The sequence below is a fragment of the Neolamprologus multifasciatus genome, chromosome 15, assembly GCF_963576455.1.
Source record: "Neolamprologus multifasciatus chromosome 15, fNeoMul1.2, whole genome shotgun sequence".
Classification (NCBI taxonomy): domain Eukaryota; kingdom Metazoa; phylum Chordata; class Actinopteri; order Cichliformes; family Cichlidae; genus Neolamprologus; species Neolamprologus multifasciatus.
Window position 1 is genome coordinate 26200780 of NC_140453.1, and position 19248 is coordinate 26220027.

Consider the following 19248-nt stretch of genomic DNA (forward strand, 5'->3'; position numbering starts at 1 on the left):
AACTCTGTCACGATGTAAACAGGCTGGAAGCGCCCAATCACGTCAGAGCGGGACAATAACGACATGCAGCAGCTTCACGTTACGTCTCTACGAAGCTTCATGTTACTTACAGACTACAGGTGAGCATACACAAACATCTACCATTAACACTGAACTTGAGGTCCTCCAGCAGCCACTCTTCTTCTTCAGCTCAGATTTAAAGTCCAAAACTTCTAAACATATTTTTCTTCCTAATTTCAGATTTTTGATAATTTTTCAGTCAAATTGAGCTTTTTTTCTTTTTCACTGATCAAATGGTTTTTTTCTTTGTCAAACTCATCAAACCTTTCTAGGGTCCTGATTGGTTGCAGAAGTTGAAAGGCGACTCTCGGCGGACCCTTGGCGCTCTCCCCCTCCTCGCTGTGAGGTCACAGGATGCTCTCACGCTCCTCGCCGAAGGTGACAGTGTCGGAGGACACAGTGCAGATCTCCGGCGGGTCTCCGGGCTTCAGGCCACGCTTCAGGTGAACTACTCTGACGTTCTCGTTGTTTGGCCCCGGCCGAGTAGAAGTTGAGGTGGTTGTGGTGGTCCCGGAGCTCGGGGGGATGATGACCTCGCTGGTGGAGGAGGTGGAGGAGGAGGGGTTGGAGGAGGTGGAGCCCTCTGGGGGCTGGCGGGTGCGGTTGGCCTGCTGGGCATTGGTGTTGTTGTTGAGGGTGACATTGCTTGGCGTGCGGTTCAGGTTGTAGCTCCTGGACGACGGCCAACTCTCCTCCGGGCTGCTCGCCAGCAGGCTGCATTGATCCTCGGAGCAGATGGACATGCGCGCCACTGCCGGGTCCTGCAGGCCGCTGAGGCTGCTGGGAAGGCCACGCTTCCGGGCTAGGCTCTCTTCATCCAGCTCAATCAGGTTGGCCCTGTCCAGCTGCGACAGGTCCGCCTCCTCGTCCTGCAGCGAGTGGTTGGGCGAGCTCTCATTGGACCTCACGCCAGAGTCAGACGAGTCTTTCTTGTCCAGCATGGCATCAGAGAGGTAGTCCTTCCCTTTCAGCGCCAGTGAACCACCGGGCAATTTGGGGTCCACCACCTTCTTGCCATCTTTCAGCAGGGGGGCGTGATCCGACTCTTCAGACTCCTCGTCATCGCTGGTCAGCTTCTGGTAGCGCAACCCACCACTGGCCTTCAGCTTGAGATCAGCAGCGCCCTGGAACAGCCCGCCTCTTTCAGCTGAGGACTTGCGGGTGAGCACTGACTTGGAAGACCCGTGGTCACCCTTCTCGTCTTCTTCTCTGATGGGATCTAGCGCCTCACCATTGGAAGCAAAGTCAGTGTTGTCCGCTGCCGGTTTGCTGCTGCTCCTCTTGTTGAAGGATTTGCGTCCATCCTGCTCGGTGCCATCCTTGCTCTTATCCTCAGATGATGACGTCATGAACTGTCCCGGTTGTGGTTGGATGGGCTTCTCCCCGGTGATGACGCCCAACTCCAGCTGGGCCATCTGGGCAATGTATTCCTGGTAGGCATCGCGGTACTCTGCCTGCTGCTTGTCCGTCAGCTTGGAGATGTCATTGGAGGACTCCTGCGAGTTCAGACTGGTCATGCTGGCAGTTCTGTGAGCGCCACCCTGAAGACAGACAGAAAACAACATTCTTCAGCATCAGACCCCTCACATCTGACATCACAGATCCCATGTTCTATAGTTACCATCCATGGCATGTTTCCGTGTCGCTGCGGGTCATCCAGTCCCACCGTGCTCAGCTCCTCGAAGCTCAGGTTGAAGCTGTACATTGGTGATGCATCTGTGTTCGGGGCGCCAGCGTGGGGTGGAGCCATCGCTCGCCTTACTGGCTCGATGTGACCGCCAACTACGCTACCTTGCTCGCTGGCAGTTTCCTCATGTAGCACCTGGCTCTCAATGTGACGCATGTCCAAAACCTTCAACAGGAAGGAGGAGGTGGATCTTATTTTAAGTCATTACATCATTAAGCAGTAAACCAAGATGTGTTTTATGTGGAAATGAACCCAAAAGCTGCTGCAGGTCACTGAAAACTGTTTTAATAAACCCAAATTTTTTGGTTTTCCACTGGTACAGGGGTTCTGTTTTAGAAAATTCACCTATATGGAGATAATTTTACGCTATTAGTCAGTAATGCATTCACTGCCTGGACTGACCGTTGCCCTGAAGAGCTGCCAGTCTCCAAAGTTCATGTTCATTTCCTTCTTCAGCTCGTCGATGTTACACTGAGACAGAACTCTGCCGTTAACATTTGCCTGAAAATGAAAAACATTTGTATTTCAGTCTCAGGTCCCAGACTTTCTGCTTTCCTGTGAAGTTGTGTCACTGACCTTCCTGATGGTGGCGGTGTACTGTCCTATCATGCTCTGGTCGATGCCTTCCATATGCCGCACACGCTCACAGACAGCCTCTGTGGTCATGGAGCTTAGGAGGATGGGCGGAGTGGCAGAAGCAACGGAGGCGGAGCCCTGAAGACAGATATATTTCCCAGGGAAAAATATCCAACATTTTTTAGATTTTAATAACAAATGTCATTATTTTCAGATGTGACATCCAGCTGTGAGATGAATGGCTCAACATTTTTCTTCAGTGACTCCACCAGACTAAAAATATAAACGCTAACTCAGGTAAAAGTACACCTGACAGACATGTAAAAGACGGATGTAGCTACTGTGAGATCGCCCACTGATCAGCTTCACCACTGTTAACTTGGTCTTTAGAAATCGGATGTGAGGAAGAGCAGCAGCTCTGAAAATCATCATGCACAATTGGAAAATTTTCTCTCATGCTCAGAATGACCAAAATTTATTGAATAACCTTATTTTGACCCGATATGAGAGACTAAGCAACATAAGGAAGGTATTTTTAAATGTCAGAGGTCATCCCACAGATTTCTATAGAACCAGAAGAAATTTTACAGTGTTGCCTCCTGGGGGCCATAAAAATCCAAAACAGGTTTAAGGCACTTCCGTGACTGCTTTATTTTTTGGACCCAGAAGCTACGTCCATGTTTTGTACTGCCTCCGATGTACAGTTTATCGGAATCTGGATAACCATGTCACGTGACTTAGCACAGCTAGCACAGGACTCATCTGTTTCTTTTAGGCCAATTTTTAATTTTAAGATAACTTTTTGCTGAAACGCGGCCTCAAACACAGAAATGTCCCCAATGACATAAACAACTACTGTCCAACAGATGTTTTAAAGCTTTGTGAGCACCTTTAACTCACAGTCAGGACATTTTTTTCACCGTGCAGAGGTGGGGCTGGGGGAGTTTGGGGTGGTGAGCAGCTGTGTGGGTTAGCAGTGAGGGGTCAAAAGTCAAGTTAAAGTTTCTGAATAGACCAAACAACAAATTTTTGATCTATGCTACTACTACTTTTTGAAGCCACATGCTAGTAGAGGCAAGGTGCATGCTGGGAGGTTGTAGTGGTTGGAACACTTCCTCCTTTGGTCCACAGCATCCGGCTCAAGTCCGGCTGAAGTTCAGATCGGTCACGGCTCAATCACAGGCTCATGTTCATGCTTGGATCTTTTTTTCATTTCGCTGTAACTACAAATCAGAAATTTTGCTCCTTAAATAAAAACAGAGCATGCTCAGTTGTGAAGCGAAATATTTTAATAAAAAGTCACTTGTTATGTTTCAAGTGTTCCTTGTGGGAACCTGTTGTGTCTGAAACATCCTTGAGAACCTCACAGAAACCTTCTGAGGCCGATTTGTCAGCTGGCTGAACGAGAGCAATCAACACCAAAACACGCGGACGTTTGCTGTGGACCCTTCAGGAAGGAAGGAGGGAAAGAGACAAGGAGGGTCATGTTAGGTAAGGTTAAATACCTGCTTCCTTTTCAAAGACGAACTCTTAGACTGCAGACAGACAGACAGTTTGGGGATGAAAACATGAGGAAACACAGATAAATGACAGGACAGCACAATGATTTCTACTGAAGGCACAGTTTTAAGAAACCACCACTGGTTCAGTGTTTCCAGAAATCGAAGAAGAGGAGAATAACAGCAGCAGTAAAAGAGGGGAAAACAGAGGAGCCCTCAAAGACCACAAGCAAAGAAAACTAAAACTCTGACTAAGACTCTTTCTAGATTTCTAGAGGAAAACCTCTGAGCAAACAAACGTCTGGTGGGCGGAGTTTCAAAAAGACTTAAAACCTAAAATATTTTATGTGTTTCTTCTTCACCAGGTAATAAAACGAAACATTTTAAGTTTCAGATTCAAAAACTGAAAACAGACAAGTTTCATTATTTTTTCACATTTTAAGACGAAATATCAGAAAAATAGAAACTTGTTAAAAACGTTCATGTTGAGTCATAGCTTCCAGCTATGGCTGTACTTACAGGAGCGGCGGCAGCAGTGGCATCCCTGCTGGAGGAGCTTTTAGGAGGTGGTCGTGGATGGAGGTGTGGTGGGAAGGAAGCCACGAGTGGGCGTGGCAGCTGGTAAAGGTGGTGGGGAAAATATGGCTGAGGGGGAGGAGGTGAAAAATCAAAATAATGTCGGTGGATGTGATGAAACATAAAAAAAACCCTGTCAAATCAAAGAGCGAATCCCTGCCGCCTGACACCCCGTCAGCGTCAGCCAATGTCAGACAATGACAAGAATAAAACAGGAATGTGAAACTTTGAATTTTTATTTCAATGTGTTTCATGAACATTTATGTGTTTTTTGTCGTTTCTGTTTGTATTTCTGTGCTTTTTTTGTTATGATGTGAAAACTTTTGACGCATTCAAAATAAAAAAATCATCATTAGCTGAAGCTAGCTGAAAGTTGAACTTTATTCAACTCTCTGTGAAGCTTTCTGCCCTGGCTTTCTGTCGACTCCTTTTACTCTACGAAGCTGGATGACAGCCTGTCAGCTGATCGGTGGGCTGTGTGAGACAGCAGGGATTCAGTGAAACAGGAAATGAAATCAAATCAAGCAAAACAACACAAACGATGAAAGGGACTGAGCCGGGACAGTCGTCACGTGAACCGATGACATCGCTACGCTACCTGCCGCTCAGCCACCTACAGGATTCAATGACATCATGAGGTGTGGGCAGGGACGGGGCCTTTACTCACTCTGTTGTAGAAGGGATGTTGTGTGCTGGCCATGCCGCTGTAGTAGCTGCTGTGAGGTGGCGGGGAGACCACGCCCCCCGCCGGTGGGTTGAAAGGCCCGGTGAAGGACGCGGAGGGCGAGCACGTCGACGACACCTGACTGTAGACTGATGTGGGGCGGGGCTGAGCTTCCTGCAGGGGCAGGGGCGGGTACGTGACTCCACCCATGTTCATCTGCTCACGGGCAGCGCGAACATCTGTGGTGAAGAATCTCAAACTGATGATGTCATCAAATCATGCCACGCTCATGAGAGCAACAGGAAGTACAGTCAGCAATACACTGAGCAGTATTTTCAGCAGTACTGAGCAGTACTCGTACCTGCAATGATCTCACGGAGTTTGGGGTCCAGGTTGACGGTGCAAGGCAGGAAGGTGCGAATGTCCCTCGCTGTGAGGACGGGTGTCCGTGATGACAGGAAGACCTCGAAGCTGCGCACATCTCCGTCGATCTCCAGCAGCGGCTCCACGTCCTTTGTGGTTGGGATGTTCTTGGACACTCTGAGGGAGAGAGGACACACTGATCAGCTGACACAGCGTCGTTTTACACCTGTGGAGGGAGGGTGACCTCTGACCTCTCATAGATGGTCTTGAGCGTGGCGTGGTCAGGGACTCCGTCGGTCTCCTCCAGGTACAGGATGAGCCAGGACGTCCTGTAGGGCCACTGCTCCGTCAGGTTGATCCACGACGCCAGGCGGTCCCAGTTAAAGCTGATCTGATTGGCTCGTAGCAGACGGCCTGGACAGGAGCAGGTGGGGTTAAATACTGCATTATTAATATAATAATAATAAAAAAGTTTTTTTAATGTAAAAATACTGGAATGAACCAACAAGATCAGCAGGAAGTGGCAGACGGGCTGACGGCAGTCACACTGTGTCCTGCTAATAATGAAGGTGATGGAGGTCACCTGTGACGGAGACGATGTTCAGCAGCCTCCTCATCGTCTGTGGGCTGATGTCGCTGAACCAATCCTCTGTCACCATCAGCTTCGTCAGGTCGAACGACATCTGACGCGTCACCGAGCGCTGCACCTGGCGGCGCCGGTACGTTTCCTGCAAAGTGCACCACACAGGTCACATGACCACACGCACGAGGGATGGAGTATATTTACACAAGCTGTCAATCAAGAAACAGCAGCTCATTGACACAGCTCTAAGTCAATAAACGGACCTGATCACAACTAATTACACCACACCCTTTTCAAATTAAAATCTGAAAAGCAGCTGGATTTAATTCAATCAGAGGAAACATGAGACCGCCTACAAGTCATTAGATTAACACACACACACACACACACACACACACACACACACACACACACACACTCACCCGGCGGTTGAGCGTCGTCTTGCTACCAAACTTGGTTAATTCTCCCAGACTGTGCTGAGACAGCTTCCTGTCTAGCTCCTCATGCCACCCTGCTGACACACAAACAGATGTAAACATTATGTCGTTCTGTAACCACAGACAGAGGTGAGTATGATGTGTGCAGATATTCTGGGGTTACAGAATAGCCTCTGCACTCCTGCTCCTCTAATTCATACTTTTATCTTAGTAAGAAAAATAAAACCAGTCAATGGTTTATTTTCAGGTCCAGACTGAATCTGAGTGAATCTCTGTGAGACTTCATCGAACATGATTTCAGAGCAGACGCGGTCACGTGACAGCAGAAGGATGTGACAACAGGCTGCTGATGTCACCTGCACGCTTCATTAATCAGCTACGATAAAAAGCGATGTAACTGCAAGTCTCGTATAACGTAGTCATTGTATGTGTGGATACCATCGGCGGTGGTGGCGTCTCCGTTGGTGGGCGCGGCAGTGCACATCTTCCTGGCGCTGGAGAGCCCCCTGCTGTTGAGAAAGACAGGCAGGTGCACGATGTTCCTCATGTAGTCGTGCCCGTTGATGTTGGAGTCGCGCAGAACGCTGTTCAGGTTCTGGTTGATGGCCTTGATGATGATGTGCGGGTCGCTGGCAAAGATGGAGATGAAGGGCCCTTTGGAGAACAGCACACGCACCTGCAGGAGGAACATGCCCACACTGACCATCTGAGGCAACTTCCTGCCCTTTCAAAGTAAATCTGACCCACGTGATGAGAGCTGAGCTGTTCCAACTGATCACATTCATCTAATGAAAACACGAGTCAGCTTGACTAAGTCTGTGATGTCACAGCTAACGTTTGCATTAAAGATGACGATGAGGTCAGACTGTGTCCATGCTTCTGCTCCGCCATCTTTAAAAACACTGACTGAATGAAGCCGTGCGAGCGTCTCACCGTGTCGAGCATCTGCAGCACTTTGTCCTGTTCGCAGGAGTCCAGCCCGTCGATGACCACCGCCAGCCTCGTCTGGTGCTGCGTGAACCCGTCGATCGTCTTCGCCATCCTTGCCATCAGCTCCACCTCGTGCTTCAGGACCTGCAGGAGAAAGTGTGCAGAAGCATCAGAATGCAGCTCAGACAGACACTTCAGTCTCTGAGCTCACACTAACAAACTCAAATGACCACCCCCATGCTCTTATTCTGAAAGTTCACCACAGCACATGAGCTACACATGAAGCTTTTTCCTGTGTGCAGAACCAGCCAATTACGTTCAAGGGCTCATTCAGAACCAGGAAGACTCCTGAGCTACACCCTTGCCCCCACCTCGTTTCCCTCCATCAGAGACGACAGAGGATTAAAAACACTGAAACTAAAGACCCTCAGCTCAAGGAGACCCCCTCGCCGCCCCATAGACTGTGTCCTCTCCTCACCTTCATGAAGCCCTCGCTCTTCAGCTTGTGCATCCTGTTGGCGGCACTGTGGAGCCTCTTCCTCTGCGAGTTCAGCACCGAGTCGGTCACCTGCCACCACGTCCTGCAGTTGAGCAGCAGAGCGAGGCCAACCACGCTGCCGATGGCGATCAGCACCGCGTTCACTGTCCGGTTCTCGCCATCCACCTTGAAGACGGCCAGCAGCGCCATGCCGGTGACGAGGCAGGCCAGCACGACGGTGAAGAGGATGAAGGACGGCACGCAGCATGTCTTCTTCCACTTCCTCTTACCTGAGAGCACCGAAGAAGAAGAGATTGAGCCGAACTGGACTTGGGTCAGGTGAACTCAAGAAGCGCAGGCTGCCAGACAGGACGTGATGCGTTACCTTGCGTCTCCTCGGTCTTAAACACTCTAAAGAGTCGTGTGGCGAGGAAGCCGAACTCTCGCTCGCAGGCGTCCGACAGCGTGGCGATCATCTCGGCCATCGATGTTTCTCCTCCAACGCTGGACAACCGGTTATAGTCTGTGAACAGGAACCTGCAGGAGACAAGTGACATCATCATGACATCAGCGTGACATTACTGTGACATCATGACATCCCTGTGTGGTGGCGTTACCTGACGGGCAGCGCTCGCGTGCTCTGCTCCGGAAGCTCCGGCGGGTTCACGAACATCAGCTTCAACAGCAGCTCCAGGTACCCGATGTGCCGCGCCAGGCGGGTGCTCAGCAGCCACGCCCACGTCCAGTTATCGCCCTCCCTCCGGCCGCCAAAGTACACCACCACTACAGAATGTAAAACGTTATGTGAAGACCAGTGGCAGTACAGGAGGTCATGTGTTAATGTGCGGCATAACATCGAGGCGTTTCTCACCAAAGAAGAGGTAAAGCAGGGCAAGCAGGCTGAGGGAGACCGCCATGGCAAGCTTGGGGTCCACACTGAAGCCGAGGATGATGGCAATGGAGCCACAGAGCAGCAAGGACAAGAAGACGACGAGCCAGGAAAACTGAAACAGCGGCTCAATCTGCTGCCCAGCAAAAGTCTTCATCTCATCTGAAGAGGAAGAGGAGCGTCAGTACGTGTTGGCCAGGTGTACGTACCCTTAGTGTAACGGGCGTGGTGAGCCTGGCGAGCGTGGTGAACACGAACTCACCCTCCAGCTTCTTGAGCAGGAAGGACTTGCCGCTGCCCCACTGAGCGTACAGACCCACACAGATGGGCGGCTGCATGGTGGGCTCGCTCAGGATGTCGGCGAGCGCCGAGCTGTACAGGTCGTAGCCCAGCATGTCGCCGTCTGTCTCCGAAGGCGACAGGTGACCTGCAGGGGGTTGAGACACAGAGTGTCTTTTATTCTTTTGATTTGAGGATCCCTGAGGACAGAACAGATAAAAGTAATCTGCTCTGGCGTTGTAATCAGACTTCTGGAGTCGGAATGATTTTGGCAAGATGAGCTGATCGATTAACACGAGCCTGCGGAGCAGTCCCAGCGTGGCTGATTTCACTCTTTGTATCAATTTACAGCAAACACCAAGTCTGAATGAGCAGAGAGTGCAGAGGGAACTCAAGCCTGCAGCTTCTGAACTTCATTTTCTACTCATGACATTATTTCCTGTGAGTGGGTGTAAATACGTCAATATGCTGATGATACTTTACTGTTCATTCACTCACTCTGCACTCAGTAACCATAAATCAGCTCTTATTGCAGATAAACTACAAGTTTTTCCTTCATCTTTGTTTTTTTTGTTTTTGACTGTCCCGTTTGGTTCTTTAGCCATCAAAATTGTTGTCTGAAGGCCAACAAAGATACCCAACAGATTTACTTTACCAAGTGGATCATCACAGCCTTGCCGTATTGGTCCATTTGATTGACCTTTGGTGTTATTATTTATTTATTTTATTTTATTTTCAGTTGTTACAGATGGGACAGACATGGCTGGGCGATAGGAAAGGGAGAAAGAAAGAGAGGAAAGAAAACAAAAAACAAAAACAAAAAAGAGAACAACATAATAAACACAACACCATCCCATTAATCTAGCTAAGTGTAAATAACAGTAAACACTAAATATTGAATGTTGTGGTGCAGCACGCAGGACAGACAGTGCACAATGTGCTTTGAGGTAGCAGCCAAGAAAGGTGTAGTTTGTGTCAATGAACACTGCACACCGGTGCACATGGGTTAGAAATATGAACATGCTGCAAAAACCCCCCAGAAAATTTAATGAAAATTGTGCTTTTAAGTAAACGCTAAAATAACAACAAATCAAAACAAGGAGGTTTGAGTCAGGCAGCTGTGGCATTGCTTGAGGAATGGAAGGAATAAACTGTGCAGGCCCTTCAGTGTCGTACTTTGCCTTGAATGTCCCAGATTCAGATTGGGATCAGCTCAATCAGATTGCAGCTTAATCAGCTCCATCTGAATCTGCATAGGTGCAGTTTCCATATCAGCTGTAAATGAGTTGCAAAGCAGCTTGAAATTCTCTTTTCGTGTTTCAAAGTCACCAAAGCACAGTGTGCTCAGTTTATCAGCAAAGCGCGCATTTGGGAACACCGTTGCGCCGACTTGGTTCAACATTACTTGGCAACAGAGAAAGTGAGGAAAATTGCACTGGTGCATTTGTGACTCCCATAAGAGCAGCTTCACCTGAAATGCCTTCTGAAATGTCAACTTTTTTCACTGCACTTTGCCGGTGCTCCATTTGTTGTAAGTCCAACAAGTTTGTCTCGGGGAAGTTTCATGTCGGTTACACTTTGACATACGTTTTCAAAAATGTCTTTTCCTGTCATTGTCCCGTGCATCAATTTAATGTCCAATATTTCCTCTGTAATGCGCAAATTGAAGTCCACTCCACGGATGAAGATGGCCAGCTGTGCAATGTCCATTATGTTTTTACTTTCATCCACAGCAAGAGAGTATGCAATAAAGTATTTGCTTCTTTCACTCATCTGTGTTCTTAAATCAGTGGGCATCTCACAAACCCGATCAGCAATCGTATTTCTAATCAGGCTCACGTTTGCCAAAATCTGCGTTTTGTCGGGTGCACAAGATGTTGCACACCTTCATCATGCAGCTCTTCAGAAACTCTCCCCCGGAAGAGATCCGACCGAGCCATGGGCACCAGGCCCCGCCAAGCAGCCACCGGGAGTGAGCTGGTACATACCTGAGCGCCCAGCCCTGGACACCAAGAACCACCAACGCACTGACTGCTGAGGGCATCAGGCAGTGTGGTGAGGGTAGATAGGCCTCCATACCTTGAAGGGCCTGAGATGTTCCCAGAGAGGTGCAGTCTAAGACCCGACCTGACATACAGACACAGACGAACAGGCACACAGAGAAACAAACATGCATTCCCACCCTCATGCACACATATACAAATACTCAGCACTCACCCAACGGGAAGACAGACACAAATGGACACTGTACACACAATCACACTCCCCAAACATACTCTATACCCCGGGTCCAGGTACCTTCGCCCGTAAAAAGCAACTAGACCCAGGAGATGTTATCCTTTCTCCCGGGATGGAGACAAGCATAGCGCCCTCGGCTCCGCAGCAGCAGGGAGGCCCCGCATCCGGGACCCCAATCGGACGGTCAACACCTCCTCCCAGCCCCTCCGCCCTGATGGCTAACAGAGAACAGGGGTGTGTGAAGACCCCATACCTCCCTTCACCTGCTCATGTGTAGTGTTGCTGCATTTAGAACACGGGAGGGCACGGTGCTTCCTGCCAGAGAGCAGCAGGTGTCAGCACGGCCCCTCCCAAGAACCCTCAATGTCTACATGCATTTAAAATTGAGAGGTGGGCACCGGCGCCAGAGGTGACATTGAATACACAGACCATCCTCTGGACGCTGTATAACGTGCCCACTCCCAAGGCCCTATATGTATGTGTTATGAGAGCGTGATAATGTGGATGTCTAAGTTGTGGAATAAAATTGAGGCACAGGTCGCCATAAGGGGACAGAGGGGGAATGCCTCCCCTGCACTGTGGTGGTAACCCAAGCCTCCAAGGTCCAGCCAGGGCCCCAGCCCGGAGGCAGAGCACCCCCAGAACCCCAAGCCCCCACGCCTGCCCCAGACCCACCCAGGGGCAGCCAGGCTACCAGGCCAGTAACCTACGTCTCCCAGCGCAGACCCTCCCCCAGCCCTGCAGCACGCAGCCACGAGGGAAACACCATCTAAGAGCCACCACACCCCCTAACCATTTCATGACCACAACCCCCGGGTTAAGCCCTCCAGGGAAAATGTCCCTAAGTACAGTGCAGCGAGGAATGCCGAGACCTCTACATTGGAGAGACCAAACAGCCACTTCACAAACGCATAGCACAACATAGAAGAGCCGCCTCCACGGGACAAGACTCAGCTGTCCATCTGCATCTAAAGGACAAAGGACACTCTTTCGAGGATGCCAATGTTCACATTTTGGACAGAGAGGACAGATGGTTTGAAAGAGGAGTAAAAGGAGCCATTTATGTCCACTGTGAGCGACCATCTTTGAACAGAGGTGGTGGTTTACGACACCAACTGTCTGCCATCTATAATCCAGTTTTGAGATCCCTTCCCAGACGCCTTAACACCCACTCACATCCCGGGCCATGTGACCTCAGGAAATCACATAATAGGGTGGGGCTAGGTTTCACTATGAGCTCACCCGAAACCTTGGCTGATTGTGACCTACATCCGTTTTCACACATTGGCTCATGTGATTAGGTAGAGGATCATTAGGGGGTCCTTTTGTCCCTCCCGGGGGATACTCCCACAGGGCTTAAATCTGGGACTCTCCACCTTTTGACCCTAGAACTGAAGAAGCTTCTCCGATGAGAGGTGAAATGTCTTCAACCAACTTAAAGAAGTCCAGACGCTTTTCTTTCCAAGCTCCTTAAACTACGATGACCTGGATGACTGAGAACCTTCACAGACATGTCCCTAATGACTCTCCAGATGCCTAAGCCAATCCCTACCTCCACATCAACCACAATAGCGAAGGCAGGACCAAACTACTAGCTGCTGCTAGTGGTTTGATAAAAATTGGGGATATTGTTTAGAATAATCCACATAGTGAAGCAGTCTCACAGCTTTTAAATATGAGAAAAACTAAGAAGTTTGGTTTCAGCCGAGGCTGTTATCACTGTGAGCTGTGCACTGAGGCCAGGCTTTGATTTATTCATAACACTCTGATCTCTGACTGCAGACTGATCCAGTTATGTGTAACAAGCTGAGGATATCCAGTCTGGCTCACTGAGCAGCTGCAGCCTACAAAAACACAAAGCACCATGTAAAGCTGCCTCATTACTTCATACTTTCCAATTGCAGCTTCTTTCAGCTGATTCACTCTTAGGTTTCAGCAATGAGATCGGTCCAGGTTCATTTAAAGGTTGAAGGAGTGACGAAGAGACTCAAAGCTGAGCAAACATCGACCATAACACTGCGTTTGCGTGCAGTTCAGGCTCACTTTGAGGTGAGACAGAAAAAGACGTACGTGCTCCAAAAATCTGCGTCAGGATGCTTTTCTGGTGGCTGCAGTCAACGTTGTACGGCGTCTCGCCAGCCTTGTTGGGGCGGTACAGCAGGCGACCATCTTTGGGGTTCCTGAGGAGGAGCTCGGCCAGGCGCCGGCTCCGCCCCCGGATGGCAATGTGGAGAGGAGTGTCCCCTTTCTGTGAAAACAGGTGTCAGCATCAGGTCCTCTGTAACCTGTTCATTCATTTCACTCTGTGACAAATCTACAGACTAAAAAACAAGCTAAATATTTAAACCTGCTTTTACTTTGAAGGGCAGGTAGATACATGTGATGCTTGTGTCTATGGACTGATTGGTAAATGGTAAATGGACTGATTCTTATATAGCACTTTTCTACTCTCAAAAGAGTACTCAAAGCGCTGTATACAACATGCCTCATTCATTCACCCATTCATACAAGCACTTCTAAACTCAAGTGCAAACTAACCAACATTCACACTCCGATGAACGCATCGGAGGGCAACTTGGGGTTAGTATCTTGCCCAAGGATATTTGGCATGTAGAAAGCCAAGGATTGAACCACCAACCTTCCAATAAGTAGCGCATCTGCTCTATGACCTGAGCCACAGCCACCCCTAGTCTATCTGGCTCTCACCTTGTCCACAGCAGACACCTTTGCTCCTTTGTCAAGTAGTAGCTCCACGATTTCTATGTTCCTCATCTTGGTGGCTTTGATCAGCGGAGTCTCTCCATCCTGAAAGCAAAACTCAGGTTAACCACAGAACCCCACCCCCGACTCTGAGACAGGTGTTCTCAGGTGTGCTGGGCTCTCACCTTGGTGCAGGTCTCCGTGTCGGGGTTACACTGCAGGATGTCTCTCACCATGGTGGCGTTTCCTTTCTCCACGGCCCAGTAAAGAGCCGTCTTATTCTCCTGGAGGCAGAGCAGAGAGATGACATTAGCAACATCACTTTACGCTGCATCTGATTGGCTCTGATCCTCAAGTTCTTCTTTACTGAATGCTCGCAGAGTAACAGCAGTGTGAAGCCCTCAGTCGTCCTTCTCATCAGAATGTTGAAGACACCAGCAAATCAAAACAGAGACAAAACTGCGGAGGGCACGAAGTGCCAAAACAATCAAACCTAAAACTGCAACTGAATTAAGTAATGATGACACATTTATAAAATATCATCTGTGTTAGTCTGACTGCAGCGTGCGTGAAATTAAATGGGAAAGATTTTTCATGTTCATAAACATCTAATGAGCTAAGAAATGAACTCAATGTTTAAATTGTGATAAAGGAAATGTGTCTCCAAAACCTCACCTGCCCTCTGATGTCGATGTCAGCGTATTTGTGCAGCAGAGCTCTGACGATCTCCACGTGTCCGCCCCTCACAGCTCCGATCAGTACCGTGTCGCCGCTCTGGAACACACAGGACGCCGTTTAGTTTCCCTGTTATTGAAACCGCGTGTGTCATGTGACGATGCCTGTTGGTGCCTCACCCGGTCAGGGATGTTTACATAGGTGCCGGCATCCAGCAGATCCTGGACGATCTCAGTGTAGCCCTCCTTGGCGGCAATCATCAGTGCCGTATTCCCGTCCTTGTCGGTCATGTTGACGTTGGGGTTCCTCTTCAGCAGCTCCTTCACCACCTCCGTGTACCCGCCCCTCACCGCCACGATCAGTGCTGTCATCGAGTTCTGGGGGCAGACAGGAAGTAGTTAACAGAGGCGGGCGCGTATTATTCTGGCATGCCGGCAGTGATGGTGATGATGAAGGTGGTGACGGTGAGTAAGGTCGTACCGCCCCCTCCTGGTCAACGTCAGCACCGTTCTCCAGCAGGTGCATCACGCAGTCAAAGTGTCCTTTCCTCGCCGCCCAGATCAGAGGGGTGGTCCCGTACTGGAACACACACACGAAACACACACACCATCTCTGAGCTGCTTTATTGTGAAATATGTCACAGTGTTTGGTGTGTGCTCCTGTGTTGTGTCACTTCCTGTTGTTGTCCATCATGCTACTTATTGTTGTATTGGTGTTATTTTGCAGGACGTTTCCTGTGCAGGTGTTTTTACTTTCTTACTCTCGATTTACTCGAGCCCACAGAGGTTAATTTATTTGATGTCAGTCGGATGTTGTGTTGCACTGTTTCCTGTGGTTTCTTGCTGTTTCAGGTCAGGTCATGCAGGTGTGTGTGCTCTCTGTTGGGCTCTCGCCCCCTCACCTTGTCTGAACAGTTGACTTTGGCTCCATTTTGCAGGAGCAGGTTCACGATGTCAGCATGTCCTCGACCGGCGGCCCAGATGATTGGATACACACTGTACTGCTGCGAGGGACACAGGAGGACGTGTCAGCGCCATCACTGAAACACTGTGGACTGAAACAGTCCAAAACACAACAAAATCTTCCTGCCAAAATCAATTCTCTCGTCCGTGTGTGTTACCTGTGTTGTCTGTGTGTTACCTGTCCTGTCTGTGTGTTACCTGTGTTGTCTGTGTGTTACCTGTCCTGTAGTGTTGGGGTTGGCCCCATGTTCCAGCAGCAGTTTTGCAACCTCCACGCGACCTTTATAAGCAGCCCATGTGAGAGCTGTCCAGCCGCCCTGGGACACACACACACACACACATATGTTAACCCTCGGTTTGGCTACTTCAGTCTCTGCACTAAATTTCCCATGAGGCTTTGCTCCCACCATATCCCTGTGCTCGATGTAGGCACTGTTCTCCAGCAGCTCCTTCACCACCTCCACGTGACCCTCCTTGGCTGCGGAGATCAGAGCCGACCAGCAGTCCTAAAATACACACAGACAAGGTTACCATGGAAACAGGAGCCGGCCACCTTGCCCACCTGTCTCCTAGCAACCACAGCACTGGAGGATGGGGGAGGTTTTTTTTCTCATTGGTGACAGAGCACTCGTTTCGCTCACCACATCATCCAGGTTGACATTGGCTCCTCTCCTGATGAGCTCCTGGACGATCTCCAGACTGCCCTGCTCGGCCGCCAACATCAGAGGAGTCTGACCATTCTGCACACACAGGCAAGTACACAAACAAACAGGTAAACAAACCAGAAAAATAAAACAAGCACTAAAGAATAAAAGTCAAATAAAAAGTGACCAGAAATGAAAATAATATAATACAACAGCATTAATGAACTGAATTCACAGAAAAACTACAGTACAAACAAGGAAACTGAACATGAATGTCATTAAATACAGTTAAAGGAGGAATATCTGTGCTCAAATGCTCTAAAATGTCTTCTGACTGTGAAGCGAGCGCTGCCACCATCACAGCGCGATTACATACATCACTGCGTCCATCCACTTCCTTGAAGCGATCCAGGTGAGCCTTCAGGGCGGACAGGTTCTCCTCCTCCACGTAGCTGAACAGGTTCTGGATGGCCAGCGTGGTCATCTTGATGGACGTGGTAGTGTCCATGTCTGCGGTCTCTCACGGCGCCCCCTGCTGACACAACAAATACGGCAGTGAAATGCTTGGCCTGCTGGGTAAAACTAAGCTGAACTTCTGAGATGAAACTCTTAGATTCACTCAGCTGTCGCTCCTCTAACTGCAGCCAAACAGTGACCTTTGAACCTACTGCAGAAACATGCCGTCCTGTGGTATAAATCAAGCTGCCCCCGTAGCTGCCCCACTCCACCACCACCACATTCCCGCATCATTAGTTTTTATTTGAATTCTGTTTAAAGGACAAAGACGTGTTTCTGCATGTTGTTGTTTGTGTTTATAAGACAAAGAAGATTTTAATTACTGATAAAAACAATTAGCTGTACTTGAGTACTTCCTGTTTGTCAATAATCACACTGAAGTGTCAGTTTTTCTCCTGGTTTTCGGGAGCTGAGCAGCCTGCAGGAGGCGCTGGCAGGTTTAGTGAGAGGCAGCTGCAGCCTGTTTAAATCTCTGTGACATTTCTGTGGTGCAGACATCAGCCAGTGTCTGAAGACAGTTTTCTTTGAAACAAGCTGACCTGAGATCAGCTGGCGGCTCTGCTCTACGCCTGATAAAACAGGAAGTCATCATCTAACGGACAAACCGCCATGAACAGACAGCCTGAGGTCTGTCCACATGAGCGAGCGTTTCCCTCTAATCAGCCACAAACACGCCCACAGCTTTCTGCCAGGAGCCGAGGGATAAAAACAACCCAGCTGAATATGTTCCAGGATTTCTCCAGTCGTGTGTCCTCACTTTTACACCTTGACTCATCCTCTTTTACACTAAAACCCCACTTTCTCCTCATTCGCTGGCTTCTGTAAGCCTACTGAGGGGCACGGCACAGATCTGCTAATCTGTAACATCCAAATAAAATTTTAAAACTGGAGTTTGTTGGACAGTCTGTCTAGAGGCCAGAGGTCACACAGAAGAGTCAGAAAAAGGTCAGAGCTGCTTCAAAGTTCCAGAACAAAGATGGAGATGCCAGCATGAGCAGAGTCACAGATACTGAAATCTTTATGGATTTAAACTGAAAAGCAGACAATAACTGTGTCTGAGGAGCAGCTCCAATATGTCACAGAATTCATTAATGTGCTAACAGTGACGTCTTCGATAATCCGACTGTTTACAGCTCAGGACCAGCAACAAATAAATAATAGATAAATAAATACATGTAGATAAATCAGACAACTTTAATCCAGTCACAATAATAATGATCGATTAACTGCGGAGTTTTTTTTTATCTGTAGTCATATTGATTGATCAGGTTTTATTGTAAGCTGAATAAGCAGGTACCTGATGACGTCATTTAATGATTTATGTTATTATGTTTGTTATTATATTGACTCTCTTGGGTCCAGTGTTAATAATAACCACACTCTAAATGAAGAAACCGCCATGTTTCCGTGCAGTGGTGTATCTGACCGGCCCGGCTGGTCCCGGTGAGGGCAGTGGACTCTCGGACTCATTACCGGTGAAACACCGCCGCCATGTCGCCTTAACAGCGCCGTTATCTCCCGCGGTAACCGGGATAACCTTCACCCAATCACCCCGGAGCCCCCATCCCTCCCACCACCCCCGAACCATATTACACCGGTAGCACTCAGATTTTATGTTTTACCGTCGATACGGGGGCGGAAATCAAACCGAATCACCCTAATCTGATTTTTCTGACCGATCCGGCGACGTGTCAATCAAACAGCGATCGATGGCAGGAAGGATGCTGTAGAGAGAGCGACGGGAGCGGAGCCCCTCTACCTTCAGCGGAGAATCAGAGTGAGTTCGGGCGGTCCGGGTCCGGGGTTTGGCTCCCGTAGATCAGCGGGTCGGTGCGCGTATCCTCGGCCTGTGTTCGGATGTCAGCCTGAGCTCACTCTCCATCCCCGACAACAGCAGCCATCTTGATCTGATCAGAACAACAGCAGGAGGCACGGAGACAAGGCAGCCAATCGCAGTCCGCCGCCCGTCAAGCGTGCCAAAACCAGCTCGCCGCTTCCGCTCTCGGCTGCTACGATAAAAGCACACATGACAGCAGTTTCCTGTTAACTTAAAATTACTTAAAATAAAACACCTACACTCTAAGCCCAGTGTGTTTTTCACTTCCAACGCGTCTTCATCACACATCACCCCCGACCCCCATCTCCACCCAGCCTGCACTCTCTTCTTCACCTCTGCTTAACCTAACTTACACACCTGGTTCCCGTGTTTTCATCACTCTGTACTTCCTTCAGCTCTGCATTTCACCATGTTCTCGAAACTCAGAACTTGTACACGTCTTCTTCATTTTCATCATCCGCTCAATTTCCAGCCTTGTGCTGTACTTTTTAAACAGACTGTTAAAAAGTGCACCACCTTCTCTCCCCGACCTCCCCATACCTGCACAAGTGTCGTCTGGACCAACCTCCTTCAAGTCAAATCAAGTGGCTTTATTGTCATTCCAACCATGTACAGTGGTACAGTACACAGTGAAGCGAGACAGTGTTCCTCCAAG

At 49.1% G+C, this 19248-nt stretch overlaps 1 protein-coding gene across 7 annotated transcripts; it reads right to left on the minus strand.

The window, feature by feature from the left end:
- Positions 1-286: 286 nt before the first annotated feature.
- kidins220b (kinase D-interacting substrate 220b) lies at positions 287-18726 on the minus strand. Of its 7 annotated transcripts, none has more exons than XM_085133968.1 (30): positions 18516-18726; positions 16617-16772; positions 16238-16336; positions 16004-16102; positions 15815-15913; positions 15536-15637; positions 15115-15213; positions 14814-15011; positions 14635-14733; positions 14145-14243; positions 13966-14064; positions 13330-13507; positions 9005-9169; positions 8725-8904; positions 8471-8636; positions 8239-8390; positions 7854-8143; positions 7379-7519; positions 6884-7121; positions 6431-6522; positions 6009-6153; positions 5677-5839; positions 5424-5602; positions 5066-5301; positions 4342-4467; positions 3829-3858; positions 2324-2461; positions 2150-2248; positions 1682-1912; positions 287-1601 (listed from the first exon to the last, which is right to left on the minus strand). In XM_085133968.1, exons 2-30 carry the CDS (start codon positions 16746-16748, stop codon positions 408-410), a joined length of 5268 nt encoding a protein of 1755 aa, XP_084990094.1. In that variant the 5' UTR covers positions 16749-16772; positions 18516-18726; the 3' UTR covers positions 287-407. The 7 variants fall into 7 exon arrangements, with proteins under 7 accessions (XP_084990094.1, XP_084990095.1, XP_084990093.1 ...); XM_085133969.1 differs by having other exon boundaries at positions 6431-6519; positions 16617-16775; XM_085133967.1 differs by having other exon boundaries at positions 16617-16775.
- Positions 18727-19248: the final 522 nt, after the last annotated feature.